At 41.7% G+C, this 17,408-nt stretch overlaps 1 protein-coding gene across 3 annotated transcripts in view; it reads left to right on the top strand.

Annotated features, from left to right (window-relative positions):
• Positions 1-13,950, top strand: part of ppip5k1a (diphosphoinositol pentakisphosphate kinase 1a) — a 55,865-nt gene extending 41,915 nt beyond the window's left edge. For all 3 annotated transcript variants that reach the window (XM_088004501.1, XM_088004500.1, XM_088004499.1), the window contains 3 exons: positions 9,441-9,578; positions 9,663-9,776; positions 10,654-13,950. In XM_088004501.1, the coding sequence (XP_087860627.1) occupies positions 9,441-9,578; positions 9,663-9,776; positions 10,654-12,824 (2,423 nt within the window). In that variant the 3' untranslated portion in view covers positions 12,825-13,950. The remainder of the gene's footprint in view (positions 1-9,440; positions 9,579-9,662; positions 9,777-10,653) is intronic.
• The last annotated feature ends 3,458 nt before the right edge of the window (positions 13,951-17,408 follow it).

The following is a 17,408-nucleotide window of genomic DNA, read 5'->3' as shown; positions in this document are numbered from 1 at the left end:
TGTCATAAACATGAACGAGTCCTTATGAATGTCTGACTGTTGTCATGAAGTGTCATTCGGTAAATAATGACACTTTTAATGCAAAGTTGCTTTAAAAATTGCATTAAAAGTCCATTAAAAGTGCCAACTTTGCATGATTTTGTAAATAGTGACAATTTAATGCAACGTTGGCATTTTTAATGGACTTTCAATGCAACTTTTAGAGCAACTTTGCATTAAGAGTGTCATTATTTACCGAATGACACTTCATGACATCAGTCATAAACATTCATAAGGACTTGTTCATGTTTATGACAGATGTTATGTCAGTCTTATGCACACCCCTTCAAATAAAGTGTTACCTTTTTGTTGGACTAAAGCATATTTTTTAAGAATGATGATGCTGGTTAATGTGGCAGATTTGGATAAGTTTTTCATTTTTATGTTTGTTTTTATTTATTTTTACTATCAAGTTTCCCCTAACTTCACTTCCTAATAATGGAGCAGAGCACAAACTGATTAAAATAAGTCATTTTGTAGAAATGAGACAGTATTTGAGTTTAAGCAGAATTAGGTTTTCTGTATCATGGAAATAAGCTGTTTGTGTTATAAAGTCTGGATGTGATGTTTGCTGTGAACAGGTGCTGAAATACATTTAATCCCCCTGAAATGTAACACATTTTGACTTCAAACTAAACACTAATAGTTATTACAGAACTCTACTTCACAGAAGATTGTTACATCAAACACAATTAATTTAGAAAAACTAACACGCATGCTTTGCAAGACACAGAGTTTTGTGCTACTTTTGCCGCTTTGCTTTCCAAAGTGTTGATTTTTGACTTCAGTAATAATCATTATTTGAAGATGCCGTTCAAGTTCTTTTTTGACTGAGGCAAAATTTTAACTGCAAACTCTAGTAGTTTGTTGTGCATCCATGTGAAAACACAGGAAAATTGTCTGTGGAGCCGATTTCATGGGCGAACATGTGCGAGGTTAGGATGATCAGTGACCAAGGTGTTGTTTTTGGAGATTTTTAGCCTAGCGTTGCTTTAGCCATGCTCAGGATGCTTTTTTTTTATTTTATGTTGTTTATTACAACAGCATCACCCCCTAGCTGTGCAGCTTAGATGTTGCATGCATGTCAAGGCATTTAATATAGCATATATTAGGCTGCTCAGCTAAAAATCAGTTAACATTATCATTAGTTTATTAAAAATTGAACTCGAACTCTGAAAAATGTGAAGAAAATATACTATTCCAGTTGAATAGCTAAATTAACATTTAGCTATTTGATATTTAGCCTCAAATCTAAATATTTAGGTAATATGCAAATTCACTTGCCAATAACTGGAAGTTCACTACCAAAGTAAAAGCCTCCAATTTGGTAGTTCCAGTTATTCAGAAGAGATTTGCATATTAGCCTAGTATGGAAATCTTGGCTAATAGATTTGTATACTTGGCAAAGATTTGCTAATATTGACTCAGAGCTAAAAATTAGATAGAAGCTAAATATACAGCTTCGAGCTAATATTTAAACTAAATATTTAGTACAAACTGAATACCTAGTTTGAAGCTAAATATTTTTGCTTCAAAACTTCGGATCTAAATATTTAGATTGCCACTTCTGGTTAATGGAAAGTGAATTTGTGTATTAGTTAAATATCTAGCTCTGAGCTAAATATTAGCTTCAAACTAAATGTTTAGTTAGTTAGAAAAATATTTAGTTTAGAGCTAAATGTTTAGCTTCAGATCTAAATATTTAGTTGACATTGAAAGTCACTTGCCAATAAGTGGAAGTTGCCTGCCACCATAGAAGGCGGTTTTATTTTGGTAGTCCACTTTCGGTTATTGGCAAGTGACTTGGATTATTAGCTAAATATTAGGTTGAAGCCAAATATTTAGCTTCCCAATTAAATATTTAGTTTGATATTTATTCAATTCAAAAATACACAATTGATCCCAAAGGAAAATTAAAAGTTGCTGTAACTCATATTAATTTAAACAAATTCTTCAACTAAATATGTAAATAACTAAATGAATAGCAATAGCGTTTTGAAAAACTAACCCCCATTTTCTTCCTCTTATGACCGGCTAAAAGCCAAGGCATTGCTGTTATGTCACTTTATAGTGTAAATTTTGGCATTTGAAGAAAATTATCTTTTTTTTTTTTACAGCTTTAGTGTAACTTTCTTCACTTTCCATCGTTTGAAAACACATTTCATAACATTTTTATTGCATCTTGATACAGAATAAAATATGCAGTAACTTTAATGTTGGTGTGAATGGAAATAAAAGCCATTTTAAGAATTTTAAGTACGACTATCCTCTCCAATTTAGCCCCTACTAAAATCTTATAAAATTACGTAAAATAAATAAAATTCGAATAATTTCTTCACAGTTTCCATGATTTTAAATCAAAGTTGTTAATCATGAACCTCAGGTGGGAACCCTGTTTTACATCCTGCATACACCTGTTGCCACCACCTCATCAGTCATTGTTCAGCAGCGTGTCTGTGTGTGTGTGTGTGTGTGTGTGTTTGCATGTAATCACATTGAACACACACTTGTTTCCATTAGGCCTGTCGCAATAAATGAATTGCATAATAAATTAAAATGAACTCAATAATTTCCATTGGCATGATTTATCGTTTTTCTCTTTCTGTCAAAAACTGGATGATAAAAGTTTTCAGTCTGCTGCTTTGGTCTCAACTGAACCTTTTTTGAAGAACAGTTTTGTATGCAGAGATATTATAGTTCATTTAATTTGATGTTTTTGTTTATGTTGGACATTTAAGAGTCTTCCAGTTTCAGTGATAAATGTTTTTTAGAATTTAATGTTTATTGATCTTTAAGAATATGTTCTTACATTTTTATTTTGCCATTAACATAATATTACTTGAAAATGGTCTCAGAACTACGATATTCTCGTTTATTCTAATAACTTGTGGGACAATTTATCGTCCAGTGGAATGTATTGTGACAGGCCTAGTTGCCATGACGATTTAAAGCAACATGCCAGGATTTAACCCTTCTCTGTTCTCTGCCCCGACCGGCTGAATCTGTAATCCTCAGACAGGGGAAGGGTTAAAGGTCATCCCGTTTGCTCTTCTCATGCTTCTCTGTGTTGTTGCTTTGTGAAAATCCAGATTTCAGAGCAGAAAGGTGCAACTATGTCCTCTCATTCATACTCCACTTGGTAGTTTCTTGGTTCCGCTCGGCGGATTGGGGACTGTTGTTCGTTTTTAGACAGAGTAATTGCCGTATTAAAATTTTTTTTTGGTGGTTTTGTGAGTTGTTTAGTGCCTGTGCAGCTGATAAATCCTGAAATTGTCCTGTTGTCACTGACGTGTCATTCACCGCAGGGACACAAGACGACTCGTCCACCGTCGCATCGTCTGCGTCCCGCTTGTGCAGTTGGACAGGTACAGCCCTGACCGGTCCTGCTGCTGGTTTGTGCTGGTATTAACACGTCCATGGGCCGTGTGTCATTACCGGGTGGCGTCAGGCAGTCTGTTGATGTTTTAACAACCCTGGGGGAAGTTTGGGCTTCACTGGTTCCTGTAGCTACTGCTGCTGCTGCTGCTGCTGCTGCTGCTGCTGCTGCTGTTGTGTCTCTTGCTCCTTCGCGGTTCTCGTTGTCCGTCGTCGGGTCGCTCGGTTCTGTCCAGAGGCTGCAGAGGAGCAACGTGTCGTTTTCTGTGCATTGCCTTCAGCTTCACTGACACGCTGGGCACTTCCCGGATGATTTGCTGCTTCTTCTGATTGTTGGCTGTTGCTGCCGTTAATGAGAGCAAATCCCTCACACACACGGTGCACCACACTAAGGTTGGGCGATGTGCAACGCTTTTCCAACCGACATCCGTCCATACAGCAAATGACAACGGCCGACATGTTCACACAAAAGACATTTGGGCTTTTTATTTGGATGGAACAATTTAAATGGACATAAAAGTCCAAAAATTGATCAAGTAGTTGCCAAAAAATCCAATGGCTTTAACTGGATAAAAGATATAAGCAAGGCAAAGGACTGAAAATAGGGATGCACCGATCACTGCCAATACTGATTTGGAAGTGAAAAGTGAATACTGTTTAAAATGTGTTTTTAAACACAGACATAAAGGGTGCTGAATTACACATTTATTTGATAACTGCACAGTTTTAAACACACCAACAGCTTTACAAGGATGGTCAAATGGGTAAGAACAACTTTTTACAGTGAAATTAAGAGTAGAACAGCCAATGTAAAATAAAAATAAAGAATGGCGTTCTTAGAGCACAGAATTAGACTGCATAGATCCGCCCTCATAGATCAGGCACATTGTCATGATTCCCAATCTAGATTTTCTTTTCAATATTGGGACACAATCACCAAGTGCTGCAGCTCCATCAACCAGCTCTGAAAAGCATTTTACCAGCAGAAATTCGACTAAATGCCGTTAAAAACTGTTTAAGATAATTAAAAATGGTTAAAAACAATTAAATACCATTAAATATTTATATGGTATTTATATTAATATGTGTTAAAATCGTTTGATTTCACAAGTTGGAGAAAAACACACATAAGTGAATTTTCTGAACTCGTCTTCAGCACCGCCTGGTAAAATTAACCACCTGCACATCAGTAAATCCACATGACGTAAACATGATCGTTTTTCTTATCACAGTTTTTCTGAGTTTTGTCCAGAAGAAATAGTTGTTTCGTTTTTTCTTCTTGTTCTAATTCTGTCTAGTTTCCATACATATTTATTTTGAACTTTCCAAATTGCTCAAAAACGGTCTTAAAACTAAAGGTAACATTTCTGAAAAATATTTTACATATTTGTTGAATCTGTCACCAAGTCGTGACGTTACAGTTTGAGACGGGTCATCAAGTTCTGCTGCCGTTTTCAATCTGAGCTACTACAACCGATTCCGGACCAAAAACAACCAATCAGAGCGAGGAGGCGGGTCTTAGTGCTGTCAATCACAGTATTTGTGGCGCTGCTCATTCTCCCTATCCTTTGCCCCATTGCTCTCTGCTACGCTGCAGCTAGCATAGCCTGTTGTGAAGGCTAAAGCTAGTTAGCATAGCCACGGACGCTGACGGCGGATAAATGGTTCTTCTTCAGCGGTGAGTTGCTTGCCCCAGTAGCACATTTAGCAGCGCGTACATGCAATCGGTGCATCCCTAAAAACTATTCACTATTCACTGAAGCTCTCCAGGAAGAAACGCTGAGAAAAAAGCAGAAATAAAATGTTTTATCATACAAACGTCAAAATCCTTTTGGTAAGGTGTTTTTACGATAAACGGCTGCTTCCCGTGGATAAATTCGCCCAACCTTGCACACGCCTCCTTCCTCCTGTCTCATCTGTCGTACCTCAGACCTTCTCTCCCCCCTGAGCATCAAACCTTGTGTATCCTCTGTTCCCCCCACTGCTCTGTCCACTCGCTCTCCCTCTTCTTCCTCAGAGCCCGTGGAGGAACACCATGTGGCCCAGTTGTTGAGGTTTTTATCCACCGACCTCAGCTCGGGCCGCCGCCAGCTCTCTCTGGACCACGCTCTGGCCCACCACCTCCACCAGTGCTCCTACCACCTGCGCCTCTTCCGAAACTGGCTCATCTCCGGCCAGGACCCCCTAGAGTGCCTCCACGGTCAGCCCCAGGCCCCGCCCTCCTCCTGCTCCCCCGGCCTCTGATTAACCTCTGGTTTCGTTGGGACTGTGCTTGCTCTGTGGTTGACCCCCGTTGCTTCGCCTCCTGGTGTTTCTGCATGCCTGCCTGTTTCTGCTGCCGGCTGCGGCGGCCTGAGCCGCAAGTCTCAGCAAATTCAGCTCTGCCGCCATTTTACCACACAAATTACTGATTTTACTATAATCGCCTTGAAAATGCTGAAATTAATTATTTCTCAAAATAAGGAAACTTTACAACCATTTTATCTTCTATAAATACCAAATATGCAGAAATTTCCATCTGAGGATTAAATATTTTCACTCAAACTTAACTATAAAAATATATATTATATTATTTTATATTAAAAGTTATATTTTATTATATTGAAATTATACCAAATAATGTGATATTAAACTATTAAATTATGTTACATGAAATTATATTTTATAAAATTATGCTAATTATAATAAATGGTTTGACCCAAACATGACTATACATGTATATTATGTTAAATTATGATATTAATGTTATATTAGATCATATTTTATACTATATTTTGTCTTTTATTATATGAATTTTTATCAAAGTATGTCATATTAAAATGTTAAATTGTATTATGTGAAATTATATAAACTGTTATATAAAATTATTATTATGTTCAGTTATATTAGGTTGAATTGTGATATTTGTATAAAATTATTATGCAGTGTTAAATTATGTTATATTGCATTATAATATATAATATAAAATTATTTTGTATTTTAAAAGATACTTTTATGTTATTAACTTATTATATTAAGTTATGTTATACTAGATTATATTTTGTGAGGTTATATAAATTCCAAATATGCAAATATGTTGGTTAGAATTTCCTTAAATATCATTAATTATAGTTTTGATCTAAGTCTGACCATTATGAATAATGTATAACATTAAATAAAGTAGAAAAAGCACAAACAAGCTTATTTAATAGAAATAAAATGTTTGTACTTTCTGTCTCTTTGATGATTTATTTAGATTTAATCAGCTAAATTCAGTTTGATTTATTTATAAAATGTAATTTAACAAGGATTATGTTAACCGGATTAGTTTTGTAGTGCAACCAAACCATGTTGTAAATATTATCCATTTGACTGGAATCTTCAAATTTTCCTCAAATTGCATCTAAAACCGTCTTTAAAAACAGAAAAATATTTATTCCTCCACATTTTCTTGATTCTTTTCAGGTTTTTAAAGGTTTTGTTGGGACTTTTTTACTTATTTCTGTTCAATCACCAGACAGATTTTGGTAATCTGCGTAACTGGAACCAAAGAATCGTTCAAGATGCAGAAACTAGCAAAAGTATTCACACCCTTTGATTATTTTTCACATTTTGTGACCTTTCAGCCAGACACTTGGGTGGATTTTATAGAAAGTGGAGGATTTTCTTTCTAAATTAAAGCCTTAGAAGTTTGATGTGCATTTATACTTAGCCCCCATTATTCTGATACGCATAAATAAAACCCAGAGAATCCTGTGAGCCTCCATATGATGTTCACTGTGGTTTATTTTCCTTCCTTATTGTGGTTTGTTTATGTTGACTGCGGATCCAAACATTCGTCTCCAAACGGTTCCAAACAAACTCTGGCGGTTTCGTTTTTGGTGTGCTTGCTACACCATGGTGGGTTTGAGCCAAATGGCTTTCCGTAGCCAGGTATGTGCTGCATTGTGGGATGCAGTAAAATAAACTTTGTAAAATAAAATAAGTTTAGAGCAGGGTTAGGACAAGATCCCCTTTTTCTTTTTAATTCATTTAATTAGTATTATGCATTACTTTTGTTTCCTTGTTGCAACGTAGCAAAATGTGAGAAACTTCAAAGGGGAGTGAATACTTTTATGAACATCTGTAAGGAGCCTCCTAAACTCCGGGATAAGTCCAGATTCCTCCTGACCTAATGCTCATGTAGGAAGGTGTGATCCACACAAATAGCCGTTTCTTCATCTCAACATTTCGCCAGCTGGGCTTTTCTCTGATATAATTTCTTCCAAATATTGTTGATTTTGGTTGATGTGTTGCCTTCACAGAAGTTACTTGTTTTACCCAAAACCAGTAATGAGCGCCGCTAACTAAAACGATAGTTGTGCTAAACTCTAAAGCATTTTTCATAGATGCTCCCTCTGCTACCTCTAAAGCACTACACCAACACTGTATTTGACTTAAACCAACGCTGTAGCACAATACATACACAGTGTTTATCAAAAGCTAATGCTAAAGCGATATACCAGCACAGTATTTAGCAGAAGCTAACTTTAAAGCACTATAACTATATTGTATTTAGCTTAAGCTAATGCTAAAGCACTATAGCAACATACTAGTGGATGCTAAACCTAAAGAGCTACACCAACATGGTGTAGCTCTTTAGGGAAGCTATTGCCAAAATTACACCAATATTGTATTTAGCAGTAACTAATGTTAATGCGTTTACTTCAGTTCCCTTATAAACTATATTTATATTTACATCTTGTTCTCTATCGTCTGTGTTTTGTTTTTATACTTGTGTAGTTTTTTTTTCTGATCAGTTTAGTTAAAAAGTGATTTGGGGAAAAGAGGAAACAAAAATGATGTGTAAACAGTATACACCCATTTCAAAATAAGAGCATGGATATAAACATCTGACTTGGTCAGTAACCAAAACTTCAACACAAATGTCAAACCTTATTTCACTGAAAGTTTACAAAACATCCAAGTAAGTTAGCGCTGGAGAATTTATTTATGTACAGGAAGATAAGTGCGCTAAACGTTTTCAAATTTAGCTAAAGCGTAAAACAAAAAATTAGCTCAGCTATTAGCGCCTTAGTAGAAGATAGCTGAATAGCAGACAGCAGGAATACCGATCTAACATTGGAACTAACATAACAAAATGACCAACATTCAGGTCTAAAGAAGCTTAATAAATGAACAGAAACTGTCTTTATATCAAAGCAGACTGATGAAGTAAAACAATCAACTTTCAGATTCAGATTGATCTAAATCTGGAGTGTTTGTTGCTAATTTCAGTTTTATTTTGAGCATTTTGGTACTTTTTCACTCAAACTTTTATTTACTGAGTTTATTTTCCTCATAATGTTGAATTTTATGCAACATAAAGAAAAGGTGGAGTGCAAAAATCGTCTGTTGTGAGCATGTTGGCACAGTGCGTAGCGTCATACTGCAGCGGGTTGTGCTTTACGGATGTAAACATGCCTGAATGACGGCGCACGAGTCTGCAAGTTCCCAGTCCGGATTCAGACAGGAACCGGACCTACAGCTCGGCGCTTTGGCTCCTCTGTCCTGACCCTAACCAGCATGCAACTCCTGCTTGTTTGCTGTCTCTGTGGCGAACACCGGCCTAGTTAAAGCACCGTCATCTCAGGTTGTTCCGGCTGCGGTTTGATGAACGGCTCTGGTTGTGAACTAACCAGCTTGGGGAGCGTGTTGTCAGAGGAACAGGGACTCAGAGAAACGGTGGATGTTTATGTTTTTATTTTTATGTTTTTGGTTGGGGGGCTTTAGAGGAACCTGCTTGCTTTTGCAAACATATGGAGACCTGTTAGTTGTGTCCCGTTTTCCGGGCATTCAGCATGGTTTTTTTGCAACTTGCCTGTATGGAATCAAACAGAACGGGACGGCTGGAGATCGCAGACCAGTAGACAGGTTCCTGCAGCACCGTGTCGGGGGGTTTTGGGTGGGAGTTGCCGGGCCTTTTGGTGATGGACGTCACCATTTTCCTGCAGTGTTGGGGTTTAAGCTGATGCGCCCGCGGGTGCCATGTGTCTCCTCTGCTGCAGGCTTCGAAGGCTGCTCCATGGTGCCCTCCATCTACCCGCTGGAGACGCTGCACAACTCGCTGTCGCTCAGGCAGGTCAACGAGTTCCTCACCAGAGTCTGCGAGAGCGCCGGGGATACACACACCAGAACCTCCAGAGGTCAGGAAACCTCGCCGTTCTTTTCAAAAGTAGTAGCAGTAACTTCCTTCAGTTTAATTTGCTCTCTGTGTTTCCCCCCCACAGCTCTGTCGGCCATGTTGGGCGCTCACAATCAGCCGTCGGTGGACGCTTACATCCCTCAGAGGGTCTTGTCAACCTCCATGTCGCTCAGATCTCGCACCGACAGACCTCCATGGTGTGAGTATCAACGCCTCCTTCAGAACCATTTTCAATATGTTTATTATGTATCACATAAAATTATCTTTTACAACCATCTCTTCAGTCTCTACCAGTCAGGCTGTTTTGGCCAGTTTCTGATACCAGTTTTAGCTTATTACAGTTTCTCTTAAAGGTGACCTACTGTGCCTCATTGAACAGGTTATACAAAACATGTTCATTACATTATTTTCACGTAATCATTCTTAGATGATGAGATTTTAGTCTGCTCAGTTCTACCTATATTGAGCTGTTTTAGGGCGTCACTTTAAATCCTATTAAGATGCTTCTGGCCACGCCCCCAAACGGTTTGGTTGGTTTGACACAGCGCAGAGTGACAGTAAACAGTGAATGTGACTCCAAAGAGAGAAGTAAACCTTTTAGTTTGAATATTGCTTAAAGGGGCGGTATCATGTAAAATTGACTTTTTTTTTTTTATCTTTTCATCATGTCTTAATGTTATTTCCTCATCAGAAACAGATTTGGATTGTTGCTTTAATTCTTTCATGCATGTTTGAGAAATCCTTTCATCTCCATGGCAACTATTCAGTGTGTAAAACACCTGGGTGGGCCTAGCCCCGCCTTTGAGGACAAAGCTCCTCCTCCACTCAGCTCCTTCAGACTAGCCAGCAGCATTTGGCTGAGGAGCTACTTCTCTGGTAAAAACGTTGTTCAAGGTTTAATAGAGGAGCCATGTTGTGATGACCAGAAACAGCAGGAGCTTCTTAAAGAGACAGTCTCAACATTTTTTTACCATCTGATCATAGCTTCTTGATTATGTTATAAAATGGAGACTATGTGACTGATGAACACGATGCCGCCCCTGTAAGCAGATTTTCTGTGTTTTCCGTCCCCGCAGACAGCAGCGGTCCATCCAGCACAGTTTCCAGCGCCGGCCCGTCCTCCCCCACCACGGCAGACACTTCGCCGCGGTTCAGCTTCAGCGACAAGGTGTCGCTCACCCCGCAGAGCAGCGAGGAAACCCACTCCTCCCAAAACGCCTCCGCCCAGCCGCCACCCGCTGAAGTCCCGCTGACTCCAAACAACTCCCCAGAAGAAGAACCCGAACCTGAACCCGACAAGCAGCCCGACAAGCAGCCCAACGACCCAGAACCAGCAGTAGACAGACAGGAGGTGTCCTGCAGCGCTCTGGAGCCAATCCCGGAGCAGAGGCCGGCCTGCGTGGCGCTGGCAGAGCTGAGTCTGGGCCGCATGGAGGGCTACTGCCTGCCCGGGTCGCTGCCAGTGCTGCTGGAGCTGAGGGAGAGCAGCAGCGAGGCCGGGTCCAGCTCGCAGACGCCCCAGTCCCCTGAGGGGCCCGACGAGTTCTTCGACACGCAGGAGTCCGTGGAGCTGTGGACAGACAGTCCCGAAGACGCCCCGCAGCCCCTCACTGCCCCACAGCCCAAAGACGCCCCTCAGCCTGACACCGCCCCGCAGCCCAAAGACGCCCCTCAGCCCGCCCCGCAGCCCGCCCCGCAGCCCGACACCGCCCCGCAGCCCCTCACTGCCCCACAGCCCAAAGACACCCCTCAGCCTGACACCGTCCCGCAGCCCAAAGACGCCCCTCAGCCTGCCCCGCAGCTCCACACCGCCCCGCAGCCCGACACCACCCCGCAGCCCCACACCGCCCCTCAACCCAAAGACGCCCCTCAGCCTGCCCCGCAGCTCCACACCGCCCCACAGCCCCACACCGCCCCACAGCCCCACACCGCCCCGCAGCCCCACACCGCCCCGCAGCCCGACACCACCCCGCAGCCCCACACCGCCCCACAGCCCCACACCACCCCGCAGCCCAGAGACGCCCCGCAGCCCAGAGACGCCCCGCAGCTCCACACCGCCCCGCAGCCCGACACCACCCCGCAGCCCCACACCGCCCCACAGCTCCACAACACCCCGCAGCTCCACACCACCCCGCAGCCCAGAGACGCCCCGCAGCCCCACACCGCCCCTCAACCCAAAGACGCCCCTCAGCCCCCCCCGCAGCTCCACACCGCCCCGCAGCCCGACACCACCCCGCAGCCCCACACCGCCCCGCAGCCCGACACCACCCCGCAGCCCCACACCGCCCCACAGCTCCACAACACCCCGCAGCTCCACACCACCCCGCAGCCCAGAGACGCCCCGCAGCCCCACACCGCCCCTCAGCCCAGAGACGCCCCTCAGCCCGCTCCGCAGCCCAAAGACGCCCCTCAGCCTGCCCCACAGCTCCACAACACCCCGCAGCTCCACACCACCCCGCAGCCCAGAGACGCCCCGCAGCCCCACACCGCCCCTCAACCCAAAGACGCCCCTCAGCCCCCCCCGCAGCTCCACACTGCCCCGCAGCCCGACACCACCCCGCAGCCCCACACCGCCCCGCAGCCCGACACCACCCCGCAGCCCCACACCGCCCCACAGCTCCACACCACCCCGCAGCCCAGAGACGCCCCGCAGCCCCACACCGCCCCTCAGCCCAGAGACGCCCCTCAGCCCGCTCCGCAGCCCAAAGACGCCCCTCAGCCTGCCCCACAGCTCCACACCGCCCCGCAGCCCCACACCACCCTGCAGCCCAGAGACGTCCCGCAGCCCCACACCACCCCGCAGCCCAGAGACGCCCCGCAGCCCCACACCGCCCCTCAGCCCAGAGACGCCCCTCAGCCCGCTCCGCAGCCCAAAGACGCCCCTCAGCCTGCCCCACAGCTCCACACCGCCCCGCAGCCCCACACCACCCCGCAGCCCAGAGACGCCCCGCAGCCCCACACCGCCCCTCAGCCCACCCTGCAGCCCGACACCACCCTGCAGCCCGACACCACCCCGCAGCCCCACACCGCCCCTCAGCCCACCCTGCAGCCCGACACCACCCTGCAGCCCGACACCACCCCGCAGCCCCACACCGCCCCTCAGCCCACCCTGCAGCCCGACACCACCCCGCAGCCCCACACCGCCCCTAAGCCTGAAGACGCCCCGCAGCCTGAAGACGCCCCACAGCCCCCCCCGCAGCCCAACACCGCCCTGGACCCAAAGCCAGCTCAGCCGTTGGAGCAGTGAACCGAGCGGTCCCGTCAGACTGGGTTTTTAATCTAAGCTCATCTGTTATTCACAACAGCCATTGGGTGAAAAACCAACCAGAGGAGAGCAGAGAGTCTTAATACCTGGGAGAATATAATAAATATTACATTTAATCTGGAAATAGAGACGCTTGTATGTGGTCGGCTGAGCAGATCTCTGACGTTTAAGCATTTTACTGCAGTCGTCTGTCCTACACTGCAAAAACACAAAATACTACCAAGTATTTTTGGTTGAGTTTCTAATGCACACATCTTAATACTTGAAATAGGAAAAAACTAACTTACAAACAACTTTTCAGCTAGAAATAGGAGCTTGTTTTAGGTAAACAATTCCTTAATATTGACCTTAAAAAGCACTACTACCATTGGCAACTTATTTAACTTACAACAAAACATTTTCCATGTCATAAGTTAATTAATCTGCCAGAGGAACTAGTACCTTTTTTTTGGCAATATTAAGGACTTAAACTGCTATATTTTGCTGAAAATGTGCTTGTAAGTTAGTTTTGGGCTAAGATACTTGCTCTAGAAAGTTGACCAAAAGTACTTGGTAATATGTAGTGTTTTTGCAGTGAATCCTCACTGAGTTTTGTTTTTCCGTCAGAGTTGCTGAGAATGTTTGTAATCTGTAAGAACACTGAACCATCCTCAGTGTTGGTGTTTTTGTTCAGTGTGCACCGCTGATCGCCAAAGTCCTTAACCCTCAGTGAAGATTTAATTTAGAGAGAAACAGAGATTTATTTTAAAAAAGAAAAAAATTATTTTTAAGAACCTGCACATTAGATATTTAACTGTATAGTGTATTCATGGCTTTGGGTGTGTGTATATTTTTGCTAAAAACACATTCAAGCCTCATTTGATCACTGAACAAAAATGAGGGCATTTTACATTCATTGTGCTTTTTATTGTGAGCAGCAATGTAGCACAAGGAGGCATGCTAGCTTCCGCAGCGCTGTGTGCTGTCATGGTACATTTCAATGAACTGTAGAAAATAAATACAAACTGTGAGTCTGCGATCTTACTGTGTGTACAGATAAAACACGACACCAATGTGATTGGTGTCAAATTTCTGGTCGGTTCACTCAAATAAACATTTTGGACTTGTCTCCAGTTGCAACCATCCTGTTATTTTAAAATTGTGTCCTTTTTATTGCTAAATAATTTAAACAATCCTCTCTCCTGGTTAACCTATTCCAAACCTGTTTCACTGGTTAAGAAAAACACATTTACAAAAATGATTTCACTTTAAATTAAAGGATGTCTCATTAAACGAGACGTCTACCAATTATGCCTTTTAATTAATTTTTCCAGGCAAAATTAAGTAAATGGCTCTCCATACACTGGAAACCATAGCTGGAAATTGTCAGTGCGCATGCGCCATGCTGGATTTGAAAAAAAAAAAGGATTTAAAACAAAATGGCGTCGTTTCAACGTGAGGACAGGAGAATTCTGAGATTCATCCACTGGAACCCGGATTACTGAGTATTTTCTGAACTCCCAAGACGGAAAGCCTAAATGATTGATAACTTTTCTACTTGAAATCATCTCTGTTGACGGAGGCTTACTCGTTTCGTGCCCATCTGCTAGAAAGGGGAAGTAGACCGTGAGAACGCCATGTTTGAAATGGCTGCGTTTGTTATTTGGTAAGTCATTTTTCGGAAACCTTATTCACAGTTGGCTTGCTACTTCCTGTAGCTGAAGGATTTAAATTATCGCATGAAGTCAAGGAACAAACGAGTAAAATGATGATAGTACTTGTAAGAGAGTTTGTAGGTTTTGGCCTATGGGGCCTCTCATATTGCACGCAGGAAAAACACCATAGGCTAGTGGATATTCATACGTTTTCCCCAGTCGTGCTTTTAAGGATAATTTCCAGTCATTGAAGGTAACTTCATTAACTGGAAGATGCCTTCAATAAGGCAATCAAATTACCTGAAATAAGTTGATTATTTGGTTGGCAATAATCAAATCAATTAATCGCATGAAAAATTAAATTGAGCTCAATAATTTTCATTTCTGTGATTTTATCCATTTCTCTTTTTCTACCAAGTTGTTGATAGAAGCAAGTTGTAGTTTCGGATTTTATTTATTTTGGATATGTAAAATGGCTTCCAGGTCCAGTGTCAAATGCCCATTGGTCTTTGACAAAGTTTGACTATTGGTACAATGTATCGTCCAGTACAATTTACAGTAAAATTTTACTGGACGATAACTGGTACCAGAAGTTATTGCAGGAAATGTTAGTAATGTTTTTGAGTAAATTTTCAAGTAGTACATTAATAAAGGCATAATAATAGCAGAAGAACACATTCTCAAAGATCAATAAATTGTAATTTCTAATGAATATTTAACACTGGAACTGGAAATCATAAATATTGAGGCCAAGCACCAGATGGAAGACTTTATTTACCAGTTTTTGGTAGAGATGAAAAAAAAACATGCCTATGGAAATGATCGAGCTTGTTTTAATTTATCTTGTGTTTAAATCATTTATTGCTTATTGACTGAGCATTAAATGTTTTTATTTATTCTAATATGAAACAATGATCAGTTATCAGTGTTTGAACTCGAGCTTCTCCTGCTGGGAAGATCAGACAGAAGAAAACAGGGAATTAACGCCGTGGTTTGATCAGATATATAATGTCTATACTTTTAATGAGCCGTTTTTTTACTAAGAGGTTTGTGTGGTTAGTGTTAACATGACTGGCTCTGCTGAAACCTGATGGTGGTGAATAAGGCTGGCTCTTTTCAACTCTAAAAGTAGACTGATTTGTAAAAAAAAAAAAAAAAAAAGCTCACCTAATTTGTCCTGAACTTGCAACAAATGTTATGCAATATGTTTTGAATGTCTTTTTACATTTTATAATGTGAAGTTTGTTAACCTCTGATTCAAATATTTACAAGCTGCAGTGACACACAAAGGCAAGAAGAGGGAGGCATTCATTTCAGTAAATGACATTTTTATTTGTCTTCAACACATTTTTATCCCTCCCAACAATAAATCTGACTTCTATTTTACCTTTTATAATCATTTAAATAGAGATAAAGAGAATATTGCACTTAAATTAAGAGATGAAAGAAGAAGCAGGAAGGAGAGGAAAACCCTCACAAGGCTTTCTTTACCGCACAGCAAAGCCGAGTTACATGTGCCTCCTTCAAACTGGACAGTTTTAGCTTCTCAAAACCACATCATGTAAAACAGCATTTCAATAATGAGTCTTTTTCATGTCAATACAGAAGAACTCAAAAGGTACGCATGCACAAACAAGCCGGGCTCAGTCCAACGGAGGGTGGTGTTTATTTCAGATTTTTTCTTTTAAATGCAGCAGTCAGGTGTGTGTCTGGATGCAGATAAATGTGAATAATGGATAAAAATGTGCTTGCATGAGTGAAGAGAGCACCTCAGGTCTGGCAGTTTGGGCTTTGAGTGATCAGTTGATTGTTACAGTGATACAGGAATGCAAGAGTGAGGTAAAGCGAACTTTGACCCTTTTTTGTCTTATCTGAGCAGAAAGCATAAACGTCAACACTGATGTCTCTCCGCAGGCGTCACAGATGTTACATGATGTGCTCCAGTACAACCTGTGTGTCATGTGATGCATGGTAACCAAGGCAACCAGGAGATCCGAGTCCTCCGCGGAGAACGTAAAGGTATAAGCTGCATCTTCACATTCAGGCCGATCGGGTGCAATTTTTAAAAACAGTCGCCTTTCGTTTACATTTCGCTGCATGCAGCTCCTGTGCATACATCAGCAGATGAGCTGGAATTAAATGAATGAGCTGGAGGTTCACTGGGATTTCATCAAATTTAACAAATGAAGTCCAAAATAAAAATGGGGGAAGCTTTGCTCACTGGTTTGCCTTGTGCTTCTGTAAGTGGCAGCTGGAACTCTGAGTTGGTGCTTTAAAAGTGCCGTTTCTCCAGGGCCGGCCCAAGGCATGCGAGAGTTAAACAGCTGCTTACAGCCCCCACACCACCAGGGGGCCCCAAGAGCACCAAGCTAGCATAATTTAATAAAATTTGATTTAAAATAACATAAACTAAATTCTATTACATATGGAAAAAAAATCCCCAAATTGATTTTTGTTATGTAAATAACGATTAATATCCTGTTTATTTCTGCTGCATCTGTTGGGGAAATATAATATAAAACATGTCAACTTGTTTACTGTAATGTTAGTGTTGACCAGCTGATGTTACTTTTAAATAGCTTAAATACACTGCAAAAACACAAAATCTTGCCAAGTATTTTTTCTAGTACAGTTATCCTAAAACACTAGAAAAACGAGCTCATAAGTAACAGGAGGATGTTTAGTAAATAATTCCTTAATATTGATGAAAAACTACTTGTTCCATCGGCTGATTATTTCATTTACAAAATAGACAAGGTGAAAAAAATCTGACAATGGAACTAGAAGTTCGTCTATATTAAGGAATTATTTCCTCCTATTTCTTGCTGAAAAGTTACTTGTAAGTTAGTGTACTAATATATTTACAGGAGAAACTAAATAAAAAAATTACTTGGTAAGATTTTATTTTTGCTGTGCAACACTGATTACTGAA

Source organism: Poecilia mexicana, unplaced genomic scaffold (assembly GCF_051168715.1).
Source record: "Poecilia mexicana isolate PSO_F unplaced genomic scaffold, ASM5116871v1 scaffold_3, whole genome shotgun sequence".
Classification (NCBI taxonomy): domain Eukaryota; kingdom Metazoa; phylum Chordata; class Actinopteri; order Cyprinodontiformes; family Poeciliidae; genus Poecilia; species Poecilia mexicana.
This window is presented reverse-complemented; position numbering and strand designations above follow the sequence as displayed.